The following is a 22,131-nucleotide window of genomic DNA, read 5'->3' as shown; positions in this document are numbered from 1 at the left end:
GGCAATATAAAAAAAAGTATTGGTTTATTTCTACTACTGAAGTAAATTACATTTTCCCATCACTTGCAACAGCATTGTGTGGTTTTCTGCTTGGATTATTGCCAGCCATACTGGCGGTAGAGCTTGAATGAGCTTGAATGTTAAACTGTTTTTATGTGAAATGTGGGCTTTTTTTTTTTTTTTTTTTTTGGTCGTTTAGTAGGCGTTTTTTGGCTCCACCTGCCAAGAAGACAGCCGGGACAAATTCCTCCGTGCTGGTCTGTTGAAACACTCAAAACCTAAAAGGGAAAAAAAAAAAAAAAAAAGAGGCACCGAGGGCTTTCTGATCCCTTTGAATAGTGTTGCGCCGTTCACGACTCCGTGTTTCTGATTGACGTGAGAAAAACTGGGGGGAGAGATCCGTCCTGGTCCTGGAGACTCAGCCTGCATGCATGGCGGTGTTGATGCAGAGACTTCATACGCACAGGACAGACAGGAGGGATACATTTTGAACGATGGCTATGGATTAAGATTTTATTTTTATTTTTTTAAATAAGATTTAGCTTCCTGATTCATTTATTTATTTATTTATTTGAAGCTAAAAGGCAGCATTACCGGCGACGCTCAGCCAAAAACATGAGACACAAATGATGTTTAACATTTCTATAGATGGAGGTTCATTCTCGAAGAACTTGGAGGACTTCGACTCTATTCGCAGTGTTCTCCTTTACAGGTCAGTCAACGCTTATAAACTAATCATGCACACATCCATACGATTCTGTTATGTTTTTAAATCCCCGAAGTTGTGTGCATGAAGACACATTGTTGAGCTTTCCTAAATGCCGGAGGGGATTTAAAAACCTCGTGCAAGTCTGCAGGGAGGTGGTGGAGGTACACATACAAGTGTGAGTTTAAGATGAAGCAGGCGATTGATAATTCCTCATAAACTGCAGCATTGCTCTGTGAATCAGCCTGGTTCTTGTAATTATAGCCCTATAATGTCTATAATGACTCATTGACGGGGTTTCATATATTTATTGCATGCAAAGTTAGTTAATTTTAATTATTTCCAATGTGAGTACGATATGAGCAGAGTTGTGGTGTTGTCTGCGTGCTTTCTGCATTATTTAACGGGATGAGAGCTGCATGCTGCCAACTAAACTGGCACGTAGTGGCGGATACCTGGATCACCCCGGTGTTGTGTTCCTAAGCAGGAATCAAACATCACCTTTAACACCAGCTAGTCGTCTTCTGAGGTGCTTAGTTTTACCAAAAGCTGTTACAACTTCAACCACGTTGAAAGGTTTAGATGTAAAGTAACGTAAAGTAGATGTAAAGTAACTCGAGATAACTATTCGAACGGGGACAAACTTCGAGAAAAGACATGTTAGCCAGCTATGATGCTAGCTAAGCTTCTGCGTTGTCAGGGGCAACCGCGCCGTCCGCCAATCAAATTGCGCGTTTGTGCGTCACGTGACGCCACCAGAGCCCCCGTCAGCGCTTCCAACATGGCGAGCGGCAACCGCTGCTCATCCTTTTAGCTGAAGTTCAGCTTTTTTATGTCGTATTTTTTGATTGCTCGGGAAATAAATGCGTACCTGTGCAAATGGCCTTCGCGAATGTTCGCCATTGTACCGAAAAAACCCTTTCCAGCGGCCAGAGGGACGGAGATGGTGCCGGGAATGAAGACGGTAGTGACAGTGAATCCACATCATCGAGTTTCGGCAGCTCCGACTACTCTGAGTAAGAATATAATCTATGCAGCGGAGTGTTTCTATATATTTAATGTAAGGAAAGATATTTATTAGTAAATGCCAGCCATTTTTGTCAAAGAGGGAGTGATACTTGATCCATACAGTTCTCCTCCTCCTTGTGCTTTTCATAGCTTTGGGCAGTGTTTTCAACTTGGGAGGTAAAGCTTCATAAATAATTGTATGGTGTGTCGGTATATTTATGGGCGTCGTGTCTGCCACATGTTCTTTAATCCAGATTTAAAAGGATTCAAGCCAAAAGAAAATAAAAAAATAAAAATAGCTCCCACCCTTTCAGTCAAGCGAGGTTTTTTTTTAGTGGGCCTTAGTAGGGTGTTGTTTTGTTGTTTGTTTTGTTTGTATAGTTCAGTGCACATAAGGGAGGCACTAAAGTAGCCTAAAATGTACTTTAATAAAACTAAAAACATATTTTCATGGACATTTTCCAAAATACTGGAGTCATGTGGTACATTTTAATCATTTTAGGACAGAAATAACAGATTATATGGCTATGATGTGAGGTGTTTATTGTGTAACTAACCAACAAACCGTGTAAAATGATATAATTACACAGTAAAACTTGGCTTTAGCCAGCTTTTAAGATGAGGAAAGACAACACTTGGGCTCTTATAATCCATCGATTGCCATCAGTACATTGCTCATCTATCATTTTGCCTTTACTACCTTCCTCTACTCTGTTTCAGTGACTTGGAGCCAGAATGGCTGGACGATATTCAGAAGAACGGAGAGCTTTTCTACCTGGAGCTAAGTGAGGGGGAAGAGGAGGCTGCTTTGGCCCAGGCCGCCGCCAACCAAGTCGTATCCACTAACCATGTTCGCTTTAGCGAAAAGGAGGCAGAGATCATCACGGAGCAAAATAAGAAGCAGCGATGCGGATCACGGGCCAAAGGTGAGCCCACGCTTAAGAGGCTTGCCAGGATCCTGAGGAGGAAACGGCGGCCTTCTCTGCGCAGAGGAGGCAAGGATGGGGGCAAAGACAGCTCGGCTTCATCGCCACCAGCGTCCATCTTGAAGAACCAGCCAGGCCAGAGGCAGGGTGTGACTGTTCAGCAGCAGCAGCTGAAGGAAGTGTGCGTCTACCTCAACCCTAAACGTTTAGGAGGTTCCTCAAGCCCCCTGTGTGACAGCGTAGGCCTGCTGGAAGCTCTGCTGGGAGTGGTGCATCGTCCTGCCTGGAGCAGAGGTCAGGGGGAGCCTGAAGACATCAGACAGGAGGAAAGACTGACTGTTCATGGATTAATACCGAACAGTCCAGCCATCAAATGTGGCCAAATCCTAATTGGTAAGATCAGCTGTCAACTATTTTATAAAGCTACAAAATGTTATCATATCTTTTTGTGTCATTAGTCACCTTACATACCACTATAGTATTTTCTTTCTTGTTTCAAAAGATATCCAAACATAACCCACCATAAAAAAATACAGAGTTACTGGCTGGTAAGTAGCCTTCTATTGGATCTTTTCCTCTCTGGAGAGGGTTGAAAGCTATTCTCACCAGTTAGAAAGTTCCTGATTCCTGGCAGTGACATGCACACATATCCCAGAACACCAGGGATGCTGTTTCCTCTCATAAGCTTGAGCTTTTATTCAGATGAAAATAAACTACTTTTATTTAATGACCTTTTGCTGAGGCAACTTTCTCCATCCTCAGAAGGAACCCATTCCCATCACAGCAGGGGAACGGCAGCTATTGTGATTTCAGTAACAGTCATCTGTGGACTAGTACTGACTCATTCATTCCCGCACCACAAAAATGACTCACCAAAGCTAGGGCAGCAGTTATTACGAAAGATTACTACAAACTACAAAGAGCCCATGGCCTAAATAATAAAACATACAATGAAATCAAGAGCCACAGAAATGTTATTAACGTAGATGAAACATGATTTACATATTACATGTGCTTATTATGGGGCGGCACAGTGGTGTTGTGGTTAGCCCTGATGCCTCACAGCAAGAAGGTTCTGGGTTCAAATCCAGGCTGACTGGGGCCTTTCTGTGTGGAGTTTGCATGTCCTCCCTGTGTCTGCGTGGGTTCTCTCCGGGTACTCCGGGTTCTAAATTGGCCGTAGTTGTACCCCGCCTGATGACAGCTGGGATAGGCTCCAGCCCCCCTGCAACCCCCTCACAGGACAAGCGGTTACAGAAGATGAATGAGCATGTTTACTATTGTTATGATGGAATATACTAGAGCATTGTTATTCTGCGACAAAGGCAAACCACTGCAGAAACATTTCTGTTAAAACCAGTGTTCCAGTTGTTTATCCCAGAGATTTGCCGCCTCTGATCCGAGAAGCACCCGGTCCGTCTGCGTTCTGCTGAAAGATGTGCAAAGAACACCATAACAAGGATCTTTTTCATAGATTAAGCGCTGCAGATTGTGCAGTACCCCGGGTCCTGTATCAAACAGCGGCCTGTTTGAAAGCTAGGCATCTCTAAGGAGATTTTCTTCTTTCTTTTTGGGCTAATCACTGGGCAGTTTCTGCTCGCAAACACAGGAATGCCAATTGTGCTTTTACCACAAACGACTGCCTGCATCAGTTACTGTTTAGAGAGGCTTTTATGTAGTGCAGCTCCATGCTTAAACAATTAGGGCAGTTAAATACCTGAAATAGCTGTGTTGCTGAAACATTGCTGTGCCTCCCTGCTCACGAGCAGGTGAAGCTCTTTACTGGGTCTATGCAGCCAAAATACAAAGGTCAAGATAACGGATAATATATATAACTCTGAGGTAACTAAATATATAATAATATTCCTTTTCTAGCCTACTTATATATCTCTTCTGTGGGGATATAAGGTGATAAACAAACACTAGCTGTTGTATTTATTAATACTACCTATTTTAATTAATATTAATAAGTCCTATTTGACCCAAATTTGTTTGATAAATGTCTAATATCCTCATTCTCCACTCAGGTGATGTCCTCGTAGCGGTGGACGATGTCGATGTGACGTCGGAGAACATTGAGCGGGTTTTGTCCTGCATCCCAGGACCAACACAGGTTAGTGTGTGCGTGCAGATATCAAAATAAGGTTTTCTCTAGTCCCCAGCAACAGCAGTGAGGAACCCCCCCCCCCCCCCCCTTTTGTATTTCGTGGCCACATCGCGAGTGTGTTGCGTTTTAGCTCTCTGAATTTGTAGAGTAGTATTTATGCCTTCAGGATCCTGGCTTGTCACGAACAGCAGCCATGGACAGTAAATATAGATATTAAATTACTTTAAAATACATCTGTTCATTTAAGCTGCTAAAATCTGTGTAGGAAGCAGAAGCCAGTGCTGTTTAACATTAGAAAACCCTCAATTACTCAGAAGTGATCCTTTGATGGATAGCAAAAAGAAAAAAAATCCATAGTCTGCGCCTCAGTCCTGTGTATTCACCCAAAAACAGACCATCAAAAAGTAGGAATTTGCAAATGACAGAGTGCGTACAGGGCTGATGGCGAGCTCGGCGGATAAACAGGACGGCGGCATGACTCTTTTTTCGGTGCCACAGGAAGCTGTTGTGGGATCGAAAGCTCAGCTGATTAGAAGTCGGAGTCGGAAACTAAATTACATTGCAGGAAAACGGATTCTTTGGAAAAATACAAGGTTTTGCAGGCACCACGATGACTCTCAGGAACTGGAAATAGAGCTGTGTTGCTGACAGAGTGATTGTTTTGTGTGTGTGCTTACTGTACATGTGTTTTTTTTCTTTCCCCCCGTTTGCCAGCCTTCCCTCATGGAACGTAGACAGTACTTATTACTTCTGGAGAGACAACTATTAGTAATAAAATCAATCCACCGTGACCTTTTCCAACCCTAGACGAGCTACAGTCTACTCGTCCATGAACGAGTGGTTAATGACTGACATCAACAGACTGGAATTCTAGTGAGAGCACAATCCGGCCCAACCACATCCTTATTATTTATGATGAGAGAAAGTGCTGCAGTTAGTCCACTCTGTCCCTTTACCCAACGATTTGCCCAGTTTCAGGTCTGCCTATTTGGAGGTTTTCTACACATGTTTGAATTTAATCAACTCTGAATCATTCAGGGATATTATATCCATTGTATAGTTTGTAACACCCACTGCCAGGACTCGTTCATTCAGTCAGCATTACCAGTTAAATAGTACATCACACGGTGTTTTGGTTTTTCTTTAATAATACTCTGAGATTAGGATGAAATGGCTGCGAGCCCAGATGTAGACGCCTGCTGGAGAGGCGGGTGGCCTGTGGTTAGCGCTGACAGGCCTTGGAGAGTTCTGGGAGTGATCGTTGGATTAGAAAAATACAGTTTCGACATTTTTTCTTTTTACTGAAAAGGTAACACGATCTTTTCCCTAAAACATATTTGGTAGGCTCCATACGGTCTAGCATTGAGAAAATACAGACCTTACCTCATTTACTTCACTGAGCAGTCAACAGGCCCAGTTTGACAGCCTCCACTCCAGTTCCTGCCGTCTGTTCTGAAACCTGTTTAGCAAAACAATGTGAGCAGTTATGCATTGCTCAATAAGTCGCATATTTTGCAGCGTCCTGAGTCGAACACCAAATTATAGCTGATGTGAAGATGGAGTGGTTAAAACGTCTCCAAGGCTTCTGGTGGTTTGAGGTTAGATCTTTCAGAGCCTTCATGCCTTCATGCCTTTCTGCCTTTTAACCAAACGTCTCAATAAGATAGAAACTATTTAGAGCTGCAGTGTTCACAGTGTAGGACACCCACCTTGTTTTAGCACCTGTAGGCAACTTTTGATCAGAGAAGACTCTTAAAACTGTCCTGGACACCAAGTATACCTTGTCATATATTTTGCACCATTAGTTAGAGCAATGCCAGGTAAGGTTAATGTTTTGGATTTTCCTGAATTCTTTAAAGAAAATAGGGATTGGGATCTCCAATGGAAATAGTTGGATTCAAGGAGCATTTATCCAAAGACAAAGCTAAAACTAAGGTATGTGGACTCGTTGGGTTTTCTTGAAGACGCTTTATCCAAGTAGGTTCTTCCGTCCTAAATGACAGGTGAGAGGTTTAGTTTTTTTATTAGGAACATCTTTATGTGGTGAACACCTGAAACCCACATGGCTTATTACTCCTTCTAACCATTTTGCTTAACTGTCCACCAGTCTTTGGCATGGGATTGCTGAACTTTTTGACCACTCTTGAATAAAAGAGTTACATTTCGAGATTGAACCAGATCCTTACAAAACCCTCCATTTCTCCTTTTTTGAGGAGTGTTTCCGATAATCATCCCGTTGAAAAGCCCACTTCTGGTTCAGCTTTTGGACAGATGGCCTCACATTATCCTCAAGCATCTTTGATATGACGCATAGTCCACAGCTGAGTCAGTGAGCTGCCCCGTTCAACCCCCAAACCAGAACATTTCCATGCTTCACAGTTAATAGGAGGTTCTTCCCCTGGAAAGCCGTCTTTGGTCTGCATCAAACATGTCTGCTGCACTGTGATCAAACAACTCCTATTATTTCAAACAGCCTGGTCTTTGCCTATATGATGCAAACTGTAGTTTTGCTCTAATGTTCAAAGGATTTTTCCTGGCACGCTTCCCGTGCACTTCAAATATGCGCAGTCTTTTTCTGATCGTAGACGCACGTTGTTTGACATCAGCAGTTGCAGATTTACCTGCAGATCTGTGATATGGCTTTATGGTTCTTGGAGACTACTTTCTGCATCAAACAGTCTGCTCTTGGGTGGAATTTACCGGGAAGGCCAGCCCTAAACAAAGTGACAGTCGTTTGTAGATGATGTTTCTGGGATTAAATTGAGTTCTGACAAGTCGTTTTAACAGAGGCGCCACAGAGTTGTAGTTTCCCATCCCTGCTTGCATCTTGAACTCATATGTTTTAGTGTGCATGATGGTTGGATTTCCATGCAGCTCGGTGTCTGTTTCCATCGTGACTTTCTATGAATGACAGTGAAAAACGGAACAACACTGCGGATGGAAAGTTAAACTGCTGCATGAATGAGAGAAGATAGGCCGTCGGTTGTCTCGACGCTGCTCCGTGGGCTGGCTGGCGGTCTGGTTTTAATTTAGTCAGACACACTCATAAAGACACACACGCAGATCCCTGCTGTTTGTTATGCTGCGGTTAGGTCTAGATGTCCGCGTCACTTTCTCTCCCACAGTCCTGCTTTTCGCTTTTCTCCTCGGTGAGCGTGTAATGATTGAAGTTTTTGTACCCATTTTGGAAACACGGCATTCATGCGCACGTCTTATTTTCCTAAAACAGATCTGTGAGCGCCGTTAAAATCCCTTGCCAAGCATAATCATGTGGAGCCACAGAACTTTTTAGAAATGAATGAAATCTCTGGGTGGGACTGGTAGACTGGATTTTTTTCCCCCCCAATTCTCCTCTTTTGTCACTGTTTTCTGTTTTCCTTTACATTTTTGCCTTATTTCTTTTTTTTTTTTTTACCTCCACCAGGTGAGGCTTACCTTGGAGACGGTGGCCCCGGTGGACAGGGGAAGCGCTGGTGACACGTCTTCGCTCCACAAGACAAAGGCTTCTCCGCCAGTCAGCCAGCTGGTGCGTCTGCTGTGGGGGGAGGACACAGCCGAACTCCAGATGTCCATCAGTCACATACCACATGTTGTCATGTACTTGTCATTGAAACTGGACTCCGCATCGCCACAGGACGAGGTCAGTGTGTAAAGTCTACGGAAAAATAAAGGCCTACGTTTAACCTGTAGACTTCCTTTTCATCCAGGAAGTATCACGTGATCTAAAATGCTCCCAGAAAGGGACAAAATCTTATCTGCAACAATACAGTTAAACCACAATTTATACAAATATACAGATACACAATGCACAGAAGCTTAAATGTACTGTTTTAAATTATGATTGAGTCACTGGTGGGAAACAGATTTGCTGCTCTAGAACAAGAGATGCGAAACAATAAAATGTATTTCTATATCTGAAGATCTGAATCATGCGCAACCTTTCATTTCACATTCATCCGCCACAAAAATGCTTAACGACGCCTAAACCCCAGTCCAGAGATCGTAAAACCTACGACTTGGCTCCTTTGTGGCTAATTTTGACCAAAGAGCTGTGAAGGAAAGAAAACACCATGTTTTCTGTGAAATACGAGTAGAGCACTTGACCAATTGGTGACATTAAGCAGGGCAAACTCCACCATAATTGTTCCACGGCCATGGAAAAGTACTGTCACTAAGGCAGGGATATTTTATATGGTTACTCTTATACTAGAGCCTCCAGCTGAAATGAAAGTAAAGTATCCAAATCTCTAAAAAGGTTTCTGGAGGTTTTCCTCCAGTGGAAAGAGACTGTTATTAAAGAGCAATACACATGTATAAGGAGCCCTGAAAAGAGACAGCCATCTTCTGTGGCATTCAGATGTGGGTGGGTGCTGAGATCGGGCAAACAAAACTTCTATAATGCCAGTAAATTTAACTTAAATGAAAATAAAAAGAACACGGAGGCTGGATGAGCACATATTTTTCCATCCCTCCGCAAAGTTAATGGGTCTCAGGGAAGCCTGATCAGGACTTTGTGGTCAAAGGGACCCTCGACGGTAATCAACCCTTATAAAACTCAATTTAAAACATTTGAAAAGCAGACTGATTTAATGATCTTCTATCACGATGACAGAGTGCTAAGAATGACCTTAGCTGTGGAGGAAATCCCAAGTGTTGGAGTGGAAAGCTTTTTCTGAGTATCTCTGATGTGAGTCAGACTCTTCAGAGGGCTACTGCTCTGGACGGCTTCCAGCGACTGTGGGTGATACTAACCGAAACCAGAACGACGAGGGCGGGGGGAGACGTTAAGGTGCTCTGTAAATTATTTTAATGGCGTGAACTTTATTCTGTCTAGAGTGAATCCAGACATCATTTTGACTGAAGGTTTAGCGGCGGTAGTTTTTTTTTAATTAGACCCGTGTTCTGGACACCGCTTTACATCCTATAAGGTGGGACGCAAACGTTGGAATCCCAAAGTCTGTCCTTGCTATGAAAAGAAAATTGCGCTCATTTGCTGACCGACACCTCCAACACTGTAATCACGTCTTCCCTGTGGACGGCTCTTGGCAGCTCGGTGTTTTCTTTATGGTTGTGCGTCCCTGTTCTGCAGTTCCTTTTTCTGTATCTGGAAGCCAGATTTCTTATTTATTTTTTTTTAATCTTGACCTAAGCAGCGCTGGAGATAGAGAGTACTGGTTTGTCTGGAGCCACATCAGCCGGCGGTTGATTTTCTAAATGACAGTGCTGAGCAAGAACCCGCTAAACTCTGACTTTGATTTTTTAGTCCTTTGATTGCAGGGTAGCAGAAACAGGGAAGGATCGGCGGTGGTATTTTTGAGTTTTAGCAGTGATGATTATTTTCTTCTGCGTGCATGTGCGGAGAAAACTTAGCTGAAGGTTGTTCTTGAGCAGCGCTCGCACACTTTAGCCGACTCCCTGTTCATGCCTTTGGCCCCAGAAGGTGAATATCTTCCATTGGCAGTTGTTTGGGCCTTTGTTCTGGTTGCCAAGGCTATATGAGGCCCTTCATTCAAGGGTTTTTATCCCCTCACCCACCGCTCTGCCCTCTGATCCCCTCTGTTGCATGGCTCTTATCCTTCAAAGTTAACAGCATGCTGCGAGGAATACTGAAATCACAAACAATACACTGGATCTAGACGGGGTGGTTTTTCCTGCACATTTGGCTCTGTGAACTTCAGAAACAAGATCTGCACAACATCAAATTAAATTAAGTAAAAAATTACATGTGCACAGATGAGTTTAGTTGAATTCCACAGTGAAGGATCAGTTAGACAGTTGGCAGAATAAACATCCAGTGGTGCGTCCTTTCACTCTTCTTTTATGTCCGTAATTTAGAGGAGACATAAACTTTGGTTAACCGTAGCATCCAAGAGCAGATATTTCACATTTTTATGAAACGTTTTTTTCTGTCAATCGGCTAACCAGAGTTTTTTTTCTCTTGGCTGCGTGTGTAATTTTGATGTCGCAGTGCAACACTTAAACCAGACACTCTCAACTATGCTGCGTATGTGTGTCTGCAGGAGGAAATCTTGTACCAGTACCCGGTATCTGAAGCATCCAGCCAGCTGAAAGGAGTGAGGGGGATCTTCCTCACTCTGTGTGACATGCTGGAGAACGTCACAGGAGGCCAGATCATCAGGTTGGGAAAAGAAGATCATAAAATAGCATTTTCAATCATTACTGAGTCGCTATAAAACTTCAACATATACCGATCAGCCACAACATTATGACTACTGACAGGAGACCATCTTGAGACAATCCAATGTTCTGTGGGAAACTTTTGTACCTGGTATTCATGTGGATGTTACTTAGACATGTAGCACCCACCTAGACCAGACCAGGCACCCCCACCCCATAGCAATGACACTCCTTGATGGCAGCAGCCATCCCCAGCAGGATGCAGCCTGACACAGGCACACACACAAAAATGGTTTAGGAACAACTAAAAAAAACACGAAGAACAGAAGAAGGTGTTGACCTGGCCTCCAAATTCACTAGATCCCAAACTGATCAAGTGTCTGTGGGATGATCCACAGAGGCCCCTCCCCTCAACCCATAGGACCCAAAGGCCCCCCACTAACAACATCTTGTTTCCAGACACCACAGGACACCCTCAGAAGGACCATGTCCATTCTCTGATGAGTCACAACTGTTTTGGAGGCACAAGGGAGACCTACACAATATTAGGATGGTGGTCATAATGTTATGCCTGATTGGTGTACCATTTTACCAATCTAACAAGTACTCCTAAATATTTTTAAAAGCAGTGTTGTTGGTCTGGATTTGCAGAAGTTTCGAAGACCACAGTATGACAAAAAAAATCTAAAAGAAAACGTGGAAATCTATGCATATGAAAATTTTCTGAACAAACAAAGTATTTTTGAAGAAGACTAAAGATTTAAGTGCGCAAGCTGTAAAAACAATCAGACACTTTGACATATGCTTCTCTTTGCTTAAGGACCACATTTCATTTTTAATAGAACAGCACTGACGATGACAAACTGTGTACGATTTGGCAGTAGCTAAGGATCAAGGCACATTTGGATCCTAGTGCAAATCTAATCGAATTTAAATGATGCAATTTGTCTTGTTTAGACTAACAAACAGTCCAAAACGAATGGATGTAATTAAATTTAGAAATTTACTGGAGCTTTGCTTGAAAAGAGATTATCAAAAGGTTTTATAATCAGTTGTTTCAGTGTGTTTCAGTGGGTGTGGTAATCTTTCATTCATGAACATTTTTTATAGCAGACCACACTGGCGGTATACCGGACCAAAGATACACAAAGAAGAGTTGTGTGTATTCCGAGGCAGCTTTCTCTTTTCTTGTCATGAGCAATTTTTTTCAATTAGTTTTATCTTCTTCCTGCATCTGCCTATGAAAATAACAACATCCAGACTGCACCAAATGGTCTCTAATCAAACCTCAAAGAAAGATGTAGTGTCAAAGTAACAATTTTTTGTCGTAGCTCTTCAAATAGCTGTCTGTCATACGAGCTAAACTGTTGAAAGTTTTGAATATCAGCACAATTCATGATTGAGTTTAAAACAACGGAGACATTTCTGCTGTTTTAGTGTTGCGTAACGGCTAACACTGTATTCATGTTAACCCCACCGGCAACTGTTTCTGTGCAGTTTCTCCTTCTCAAACTCCCATATTTATCCCATTCTCTCGTCCCCTTTCAGTTCGTCTCTCCTGCTCGGGAAACATCTGGTACATGTTGGCTACTGGAAGGAAAGCAACAACCTGCTGGTCATTGGTCTTCCTGCTGAGAGGTAGCCGGAGGCACCATCAATCACACACGCTGCACACAGATTATTCGACTGCGAGATGGTTTCAGAGATCAGGAGATGAAATGCAGACACACATCCAGAACTCTGAGTAGACGTTACGATGAAAAGAAGTTGATTCCACATGGCAGATGTAAAAATTTGACTGCGAGTATTCATATTTAACATTCAAGGCACTGACAGCGCCGTGGTAATAAACTCCCAGAGCCTGCACTCTGGAGATGAAGTGTTTTTGGAGAAGGCGAAAGATTAAGGAGCACGAGCTGTAAAAACAATCGGAAAGAGCATCGGTTTTCCTCAATTTTAACTTGAACATGTGCTCTCTGTCTGTTTTTGGCGAGATAATGCCTCCTTAAGAAACATGTGGTTCCTGAGATGAATCATATTAGCCATCTTTTCATTTTTATCAGCCAGATCAGCCCAATCAAATCATCATCATTCATGGTTTGAGGAACTCCCTCAAGTAGTAAAATGTATTACAGGTTTTTTCTTTGTTGTTCCTGGCTGTTAGTCCAAATATTTGATAAGCAGTAGATTTGCTGCAGCTGAAGTTTTTCCAAGTCTGTATTTTTTCTTTCCATTTCCCTCCAGGGTCCCTCTGCTGTATCTGCAGACGGTGGTGGGAGACGTAGTCCGGACATTAAAAGTGATGTACGGCTCGTTAGACAGGTAGGTCAGCCTTTGCTTTGATCCCGCTGACAGACTTCATTTGTCTTTTATGCTTAACGCAAAGTACGCTAAAGCAAAAGTGTCCTCATAGTCTCACTTTAAATGTGACTAGCTGTCAAAGTTAACTCTTCACCGTGTCCCTCGCAGGGCGTTCTGTAAGGGGGACCACGCTCCCAGGTTGGACCACTTCTTCTGCCTGTTCTTCCAGCAGCTCATCCAGCCGTCACGTTTGAGGGAAGGCGCCTCGGCGCCGCCACTACCCGACGTTTCAGGGACTCTTTTCCTCGACGGACTGCCGGCGGTCCGATGGCTCACGCTGCCTCCAGAAATCAAGGTGTGTTTCTGTGTTTGTACAGATGAAAGTACAGTTGTTTGGCTCAAGTTGTTTTGCCAGAGTCCAGCTCTGGCGCCCTCTTGTGTTCATTTAGTCAGACACGTGCTGGATTTACACTTGCCAGTTCATTAGGTACACTAGTGAAAGAAATACATCCTAACAGTCCTGCACTAAATCATAGCTTCATGAAGGTTATTGTGTTCAGCATTTGAGAGCTGTTGATTCAACGGTGTTTTCATTTTGGAGGTTGACGCTGTTTCTACATAAACTGAACATTATAACAGCTATGAAGGAGAATTTACTACAGGACTGTTACATTATGATGCACCCTTTTTCACTAGTGTACCTGATTTGAGTGTAAAGTTTGATAATCTTCATTAAGGAGTGAAGAAAATTTAAAGTTAAGTCAAAGTTAAAATTAAAGATATGACATTTTTCTTTCTGTTGTTCTTTTATCCAACAGATGGAGGTGGATACTGTTCTTTCTGACTTTGAGTCTTCGGATTTTGGAGAAATGGTGAGTGACAACATATCAGCCTAAAACTTTAAATTCTTGCAGGTCTGAACTGTCCTAACATATACAGCACCTCTACCTAAATGGCCCAACTGAAGACAAGAGCCACATCGTTGCCGCTGCGATCTCTTCTCTTGTTGCTTGTTAGATTGCATACAGTAGCTGAGATGCAATCTGTCTTCTGGCCTCATCAAGGGAGAAGAGAAGGTTAGCCTATTTTTAGAGGCGTCCTCGTGTCTATGTTTGTGTGCCCTGTTTTGGATGTTTAATGAGAAGCTACTGTGGTTTGAGCGTTCACTGATAGCGATGGATTTTTGATGGTGGGTGAAGCAGTTTTGAAACCATTCACTCCACTGACTTATCATCAATCTCACACTGGAGGCTGACAACAAAATGTGCACACTGATCGAACCCTATTCTTTCATCAGGTGAAACTATCTGCTCCCTCCATCTTTACTTACTTTCTTGTATGTATTTTTCTCTTTTTATTACAGTCTGAGGACTTTTTCGGTCTGAGGCGTCTGTATGTGATACTTGGCTCCTGTTTGTTCTACAAGGTAGGTATCTTAGTCAAACAATCACACGCGTGCTTCAGTGCCAGCGGCCTTATCGTATTTATATCCTCCCGTGGTGGTACCCTACTGTCTAGACAGCTTAATGTCAACAAGAAGCGACCCAGATAACGGTGACTGTTTACAGAAGATGGCCTTTTTCACACAAGATAACATGATGAGCCTTATCTATAGTTTAGTGACAAATCATTAACCTGAATAATCTGTTTAAATATTAACTGAGGAGAGAGGACGTTGAGCAGTAGACTCGTGTTGCATTACTCTCCCTCTTCCGTCCCAGTCCTACCTGATCGCCAATCACCTGCCGAAGGAGGACCTCCTGGATGTTTGCCTGTACTGCCAACACTACTGCCTGCTGCCGCTGGCGTCAGAGCAGCGAGTGGGTCAGCTGGTCATCTGGAGAGAGGTGTTTCCCCAGCAGAGAGCTAGCGGAGGCAGCGACGCCGCCCCGGGCTACAGCCAGCCGCAGGGGCGACACTTCCTCCTCATAGTGGGGCTGGTAAGGAGACGAATCAGGGCTGCTTTCTAATTCATGTAAAGTTGTAGCTTTCCTTTACAAGAAACGTGTTCAGTTAGTTAAACTCAGATTTTAATTTTAATTAGTTTATTTTTTTTGTTTTTGGCCCTGCTTTTAGCAAATTATGGTTGTCGTTATAAGCTAGCCAATTAAAAAAACTTTCATTCTGTCTCATTTCCTCTGTCCGTACACATGTGTATGTCATCTCCTAAAACCCAATCATAGCAGAGGGATAACAAGTGCCATTAACGTGCAAAGTGGCCGTTCATAAAGTTGAACTTATCTCAGCTTTGAGGTGATGTGATTGAGGCAACGGCCAATGAGAGCAACTGATCTAGATGATAGACACAAGGAAACACCATCCATGATTTTTGTTCCTACCACCAACTTCTTCACCATGCTAGGCTTGGAGCGTTGGGTAATCCCAGATGAAGCGGCTTACATTTGGGGTGGGATGCATAGAAGAGGGTTACCTAGGCAACCAGAGCCTTGAACATCCACCAACCGTCAGCTACAAAGTCGTGGGGGACGAGTGAATCAGTTTATTCAAGGATGGAATTGATGCTTCTTTACTACACAAATTATGTTTTCTTATTTTTTGTGCTCTTTATTTATCTGTCCACCTCAGAGGCACTTCATGCAGTGTGTGCTATTAGAAGCAGGTGGATGTGCTTCGCCAGCGTTGGCCTCTCCAGGACCTGACTGTGTCTACGTGGATCAGGTGAGCTCCTATGAGGCATTCCTGCTTCGTTCCTCCTGTAGCTTGATCAACATTGAGCTAAAGCTCTGTCACGTTCTCAGGTGAAGGCCACCCTGTTGCAGTTGGAGGTGTTGGAGGCAGGCATTGAAGAGCGCCTCAATGCTCCACCTGCCCCCTGCCTGTCCTGCGCCGACTGGTTCCTCCCCGCTGCAACGGCCCGCGACCGTCTCGACAGCCTGGCCTCCTCCTCCCCGGTCTTCAGCAAGCTCGCCGGGGCCGTCAGGGGCTCCTCGTCGGGGTCCAGGGGCCGCAGCCTGTTCGGGGAGAAGTCCCGGAGGTCCAGCCCGCAGAGGAGCTTGTCGGACAGCGGGAGCGAGGGGCAGATGGACGCGGGGTCAGGCCTCAGTCCGCATTCCACCCCGGACTCAGCGAGGAAGCTGGGGGGTCGGCGGGACTCGCTGGGGTCCGGAGGGTCTGATGGCAGCGGGGGCAGCGGGGGTCTCTTTAAGGTAGGATGTAGTCTTTTCAAGGAGTTTATGCTTGGTCCAGTTGGTCTTTGTCAGCAAAGAAGACACATTAAACCATCTTGAATGAAAATGTCCATCTCCACTAATTATTTCAAGTCAAAACAAAGATGGTAAACCATCAGACTGTGGCGAGATTTAATCCATGAACCAAATGCACATAAAGAAAGTCCAGCATAGTGAAAGCAAATTTCAAAAATGCTAGATTAGTTGCATGTTACGTAGATTTTCTGTGAAACTGCTTGTGTGAATGTTCTTATAATGACCCCAAGGCTACCCAAAGACTTCTTTAACACTGTGCTTGTTGCATGCTTTTACATCAGATACCCAGGATGAAGCACCCAAACCCTTTCTACCTGGGCACCCTGAAGAAGACCCTGACTGAGAGGGAGACGGAGGAGATGTACAACACCATGAAGTAAGCGGTGGGGAATAATCTGTTTCCTCTCTGGGTATTTGTTGACTCCAGTCACAGACGTCTGTTGTTTGTGGCAGGCTGACGTCGGGTGCGGAGAACACCTTGTTCCACTACGTCCTGATGGAAACCGTGCAGGGAATCTTCATCGCTCCCACTCACAGAGAAGTGGCTCAGCTCAGCGGCTCCATTCACCCACAGCTCATACGCAACTTCCACCACTGCTGCCTCTCCATACGGGCCGCCTTCCAGCAGAGTCTGCCAGCCAGGGTGAGATGATTCACACAGCTAGAAATGTTAGATCAAGTCTAAACCACGCATTAATGTGTCTGTGAAGGTTCTCAGTCATCCACGGCCAGTATTTAGTCGTTACTAACCCAGTCTTGTGAGGATCAGGTGTGATAAAAAAAAATCTACAAGAACCCCAACGAGTCCAGCTGAGTTTTTTTTTTTTTACATATGCACTAATGTACCAAATGAATCTCACTGATGGTTTATGGTTTTCGTTCATTCAGGGCCGTCGTGCGGCAGACAGGCCTCAGAGCGCCGGTTGGGGTCTGGGTCCAGTTAAAGAGCACGGGGTTCTGTTTCAGTGTAAACCCGAGAACTGGACCGACCAGAAGAAACCTGCTCCCACCATGACTTACTGGGTCATAGGGTACGTCAGCTTCCACTTTGATAAAAAGAGTGCAGAATGAATATTCAGTGTGAGCAAGCAACCTGTTTTAGCGGTTAGGTCCTGAAGAGCGACGGTATCGTGGGGCTGATACCCTGACGATGAAGGCAGACAGGGGGCGGTGAAGGAGAAGCAGACGAAGACAGCAGGTGGCCGACGCAGACCTTTTAAGTTTTAATTCTCCAAAGCACTTATAGCTCAAGTACTCATTTAACTTTTTGTTTTAACCTAGAATGATCTTGTAGCAGCAATAATAGAGCACAGACGTAATGAAGAAGATTACTAAAGCATAGGAGCAGACTCTACCTGCTAGAGAAACTTCTGACTCTGTGGTGGCATCAGCCCTCCACCATGGAGTGGTCTGCCGGAGTGGCAGGATCTCAATGGCAGACAAGAGACTGAACAGACTGGTGAAGAAGGCCGGCTGGCTCTGTTCTGGGCTGGCCTCTTGAGCCTATAGAGGTGGTGGGTGATCAGACGATGATAGCAAAGCTGTCAGCCCTGGTGGAAAAAACTAAAATGTATTGTATTTGCTTAACGTTTTCTTCTTTTTTTTTTATCTTTTGCTGCTGCAACACTGCATATTTCCCCACTGTGACATAATAAAGGATCATAATTGTAGCAGTTACTGAAATGAATACGACCACTGTACTGTGTGCCGTCACTTTAGCCGACACAGAACAACCTACTCATGGTACTTGTATTTATCCTGGAAAGGCTCCCAGCTTAAAAAGTCAAAAAGGATCAGATACGGAGTTAAAATAAGGATTTAAACGGTATAAAAATGTGCACTTACCTCCATCTGAGGTCTTGTACTCATGCCCCAGTCTCATTTCCTTTCAGGCGGATGTTGCTGGAGCCCGTTCCCCAGGAGTTCTACGTGTGCTTCCATGACTCGGTGGCAGAGGTCCCCGTGGAGATGGCCTTCAGACTCTCCTTCGGTTTGGCTTTGTGACGCCATCGTCCTCCCTCTCTCTTCGGATCCGGTGAAGCGTCAGTTGCCTTCTCAGGAAAATAATTCAAACTCTGATGCTTGAACACATGGGGGGGGGGACTGAGTGGAGTAGAGATCAGTCAGTAGCAGGTTGACCTCAACTTCAAACCAGGCCGTTTTTGTGCCTTGTTGCTCACCAGAAATGTGTGCACGATTCTTTGTGTGGGAGAAGCCTCTCAGTCAGCGAATACCTCAGGCTCCAAGCTGTAAACCTCTCGTAAGACCAGACCTTTGCTGCCTTAAAGTCTACTAAGCTGGACCAGTAAAATGATGATGCTGCTGCAGACGTCTCTATCACAGCAAATATGGTTGTAACGAATTGTTGTTTAATTTAAAGTTTGTACAGTTTTGTATGGAAACATGGACTCATTTGTTAAATAAATGAACATTACTTGACATTAAAAAGCACAACTCCTTCTCTTGTTTCAAGACAACTTTACTTGTTGATGAGCTTTGTCAGTCTTTTTTCACATTATTCAAACTAACGGTGCTGCTCTTTCATTTTCTGTTGTACATAATTGGATTGATGAGCAACACTGCAGGGAAAAACATCATTAATGACACAGCTACAAACAAAAAGGCGTGTTGATAAAAGGTCACACTGCATAAGGATTCCATTCATCCATCTTGGACAGGTCGCCAAGTCTATCGCAGGGCATAAGGGTTCCAGAAAAGATTAATTGAAGTTCAAAACCTGTCCACTGTATCTGCTTAGCCATGAGTGTCCAGTGCAGTATCAACAAAACCTAAGCCTATTTTAAAGACGCGTCTCTTTGAGGATCAAGCCACGCTCTGCACCAGCAGCAGGTTCCTCTTGTAACAGTCGAGGCTGCAGAGAGGAACCCCCGTCTTTGAGCAGGAGTACTTCTTGAGGTTGCTGCACCCGCTCACCCCGCAGTTCACGGCGGCCGGAGGCGGAGGACAGGGGGGTGTTGGAGTTGGAGCGGGGACGCCGGTGGGGAAGGAGATGGCCATTCCCTGCGCCGAGTCGCTGTACCGAACCATGGGACACTGACTCTGCTTGGTCTTCCTCTCCCTCATGCTTTTGATCTTGGCCTTGCTGGTTTTTGTCAGTCTCTCTATTGTCTGGTTCTTGCTGTCTTCGGCCTTCTTGGCGGCCTGCAGGCGTCTCTTTCGGGCGCGCTCCTCCCGCTTCTGCATCATCTCTGCGGTCATCTCCTTCTCCTTGTAGCCCATGGGGAGCTCCAGGAGAGGCTGAATCTGCTGCTTGTGTAGCAGGGCTTTCTGAAGAGGAACAACAGGAACGTGGGCACATTAAGCAGTGTTAGCACAAGGCTGATTACAAATGCTAGAGTTTCAGAGAACCGAAATGTCTGCACACAGCAACTCAAAATGTATTCTCTGCCTGTACTGAATTCATTTTATTGTTACATATCTTTCCCGATCCCGTATCGCTTCCTCACCTGTCTGGCAGTGAGCAGAGACTCGTCGATCTCCTTCTTGAGCTCTCCGTTGTCGTCGAGCTCTCCCTTCTCTAAAGCGTCGAGCCACTTCTCCTCCTCGTCCACAGGCCCACACAGCATGGAGTCCGAGTCCATGTCTGGCATAGGAGATGTGGCCAGGTTGCTGTCTTCGTCTGATACACAAAAACCTGAGAATTAGCTTTATTATTCTCGAATGTTGCGCAAGAGAAGTTAATTTTCACTTTCGCTGGTTGTTGACGCCTAAAGCCGCTTACAAAAATAAATCTCCAAATGTTTTATCTGCCGTCCATATGCGACACCAAATTGTGTAAGTTTGTGATCAAAGAACAATCATACAAGAAGATCAGATTCAGTATTATTAATGTATTCAATATTTACTTGACAGAACAATTAATTTATCAGGTTCTAAAAATCTGAAATTAAGACAACAAAAGCAGCAAATCCTCACAAAAGAGATGTTGACATGAGACGCTATTGACAATTTAAATCCAGAACACCAGCCAAAACCCCAAGGCTAGTGATCACTTAGAACAAAGTACATGAGTTGTGAGCAGTTCAACAGATAGATACGCATCCAGTATTTCAGTTTTCTTGTTTTTGTTTGCCTTTCACGCATCTTGATGTCCAGATAATGCCTGATTTTGTATTACAATATAAAAACACAGTATATATCATCTGCATTATTTGTAACTTACCCAGCCAGGCCCGATACTGCTCCAGAGGTACAGAGGGCTCCTCGTCATCATCGTCGTCATCGTCCTCATCATCGTCGTCGTCGTCATCAACATTGTTATGAATGATCATCAGTGGTGAGGGAGGACGAGCCACACCGGGGTGGACGGTGAAGGTGGGAACACTGGCACAGAGAACAGCCAATGAGGTGATTGTTGTTCACAGTGATCACTCGACGTGGATATTTAAAACTCGGAACAAACGGCTCACCTCTTGGTCCCCAGCGTCTGTCCTCCGAGCTTGATCTTGAGCCTGAGCTGCGGAGGAGGTCGGGGAACCATGACGGGCTCGGGCACCGGGGCCTTGGCGAAGCTGTGGTGCTTCTTCTTGTGCTTCTTGTGTTTTTTGTGTTTCCGTTTGTGAATGCTGTGAAGGCTGGAGCTGCCTTCACCTGCAGAGGATGAGATGAAAACGCAAGATATAATCTGTGGTTTTGTTTTAGAAACACAAATGACCGTATTGTTTATAAAACCCATTGCCACTTCCTGCAGACGCACCAAAGTCAAGGAAAACATCAAATCATTAGTTGACTGAAAATATTACAATTTATGAGATTGTTTTGTATTTGTCCAAGTATGGCACATGTTAAAAAAAATGTACTTGGGTAGCCATAGTAACTGGAGATTAAATCAGTAGCACAGAGTTTGATCATATTTTCAGTGTTATGTATCTTAGTAAAATGCCTACTGACTTGTCTATTGGCAGGAGCCACCTCTGAGGATGTCTACTCTAAATATAGACACACTTACCAAAACATTAGGAACACCAGCTGAATAAACAATTCTCAATTTCAGTATGTTATATTTAAATTCACCCATTTTCTTAGTGAACCTGGTGAACTGACAAGTAAGTGTATTTTTAAGTTGAATTTCAATTAAATAGTTTTTAAGGGAGACTCAATCCTCAGGTTGTAGTTTGTACTAAATAACAGATCAGGAGAACTTACCAACAGGCAACTCTGTGTTTATTTTGGGCGTAAGATATCCACAACTATAGCTTAAACGGAATGTCTTGAATACTCACCGAGAAACCTGGGGTGAATCATGTCTTTCCTTTTCCCCATTGAATCAACAGGGATGTCAACCAAAAACGCGAGGAGAGCCAAGTATACAACGCTACATAGCGGCACAAATCTCGAGGTTTCCAAGAAAAACGAAGGTGATAACTCCGGACTGGCTCTGTCACTTCACATCAATATCAAACCTGCTTGTTGGTGTTGTATTGTTGTTTTATGTTAGTTTGTAAACACTTCCTAACTCAAACTGTAAATGACCTTATTTAGACACATTTGCTAGCATGCATTTAGCATCTGTAGCTAACGTTAAATAACTTACAGCACGGTAAAAAACTTGAGTTACCAATTTGTGAGGAAAAGGTTGTAACAAACTCTGCAAAACTACATGATTTTTAGACACGAACTACGCGGCTATTCGAGGTTAGCACAACTCGCTAAAATAACAACACGGAAGTTACCCTACTTCGACGTTTCCCCGTCACTTCC

The 22,131-nt window shown here is 44.0% G+C and overlaps 2 protein-coding genes across 3 annotated transcripts; one reads left to right on the top strand and one right to left on the bottom strand.

The window, feature by feature from the left end:
* Positions 1 to 304: 304 nt before the first annotated feature.
* On the top strand, positions 305 to 18,496 carry intu (inturned planar cell polarity protein). Of its 2 annotated transcripts, none has more exons than XM_084542663.1 (17): positions 305 to 712; positions 2,435 to 3,033; positions 4,668 to 4,753; positions 8,172 to 8,387; positions 10,768 to 10,886; positions 12,434 to 12,523; positions 13,130 to 13,207; positions 13,355 to 13,541; positions 14,005 to 14,058; positions 14,550 to 14,612; positions 14,908 to 15,126; positions 15,773 to 15,865; positions 15,946 to 16,353; positions 16,692 to 16,786; positions 16,864 to 17,053; positions 17,299 to 17,441; positions 18,303 to 18,496. In XM_084542663.1, exons 1-17 carry the CDS (start codon positions 627 to 629, stop codon positions 18,412 to 18,414), a joined length of 2,838 nt encoding a protein of 945 aa, XP_084398789.1. In that variant the 5' UTR covers positions 305 to 626; the 3' UTR covers positions 18,415 to 18,496. The 2 variants fall into 2 exon arrangements, with proteins under 2 accessions (XP_084398789.1, XP_084398788.1); XM_084542662.1 differs by lacking the exon at positions 305 to 712 and adding an exon at positions 1,213 to 1,722.
* A 63-nt stretch (positions 18,497 to 18,559) lies between these two features.
* ino80b (INO80 complex subunit B) lies at positions 18,560 to 22,104 on the bottom strand. Its single transcript, XM_084542706.1, has 5 exons — positions 21,654 to 22,104; positions 20,841 to 21,021; positions 20,594 to 20,754; positions 19,878 to 20,050; positions 18,560 to 19,698 (listed from the first exon to the last, which is right to left on the bottom strand). Exons 1-5 carry the CDS (start codon positions 21,691 to 21,693, stop codon positions 19,234 to 19,236), a joined length of 1,020 nt encoding a protein of 339 aa, XP_084398832.1. The 5' UTR covers positions 21,694 to 22,104; the 3' UTR covers positions 18,560 to 19,233.
* Between the last annotated feature and the right edge of the window lie 27 nt (positions 22,105 to 22,131).

This window comes from Chelon labrosus (assembly GCF_963514085.1).
Source record: "Chelon labrosus genome assembly, chromosome: 1".
In the NCBI taxonomy this organism is placed as follows: domain Eukaryota; kingdom Metazoa; phylum Chordata; class Actinopteri; order Mugiliformes; family Mugilidae; genus Chelon; species Chelon labrosus.
This window is presented reverse-complemented; position numbering and strand designations above follow the sequence as displayed.

Coding starts and splice junctions, on each gene's coding strand:
- intu (XM_084542662.1), top strand. CDS start 1,586: ATGGCCTTCGCGAATGTTCGCCATTGTACCGAAAAAACCCTTTCCAGC. Junction 12,524..13,129: donor ATTGGTCTTCCTGCTGAGAG/GTAGCCGGAGGC, acceptor ATTTCCCTCCAG/GGTCCCTCTGCTGTATCTGC. Junction 13,542..14,004: donor CGCTGCCTCCAGAAATCAAG/GTGTGTTTCTGT, acceptor TTTATCCAACAG/ATGGAGGTGGATACTGTTCT.
- ino80b (XM_084542706.1), bottom strand. CDS start 21,693: ATGGGGAAAAGGAAAGACATGATTCACCCCAGGTTTCTCG. Junction 20,755..20,840: donor CAGACGCTGGGGACCAAGAG/GTGAGCCGTTTG, acceptor TCTCTGTGCCAG/TGTTCCCACCTTCACCGTCC. Junction 19,699..19,877: donor CTCTGCTCACTGCCAGACAG/GTGAGGAAGCGA, acceptor GTTCCTCTTCAG/AAAGCCCTGCTACACAAGCA.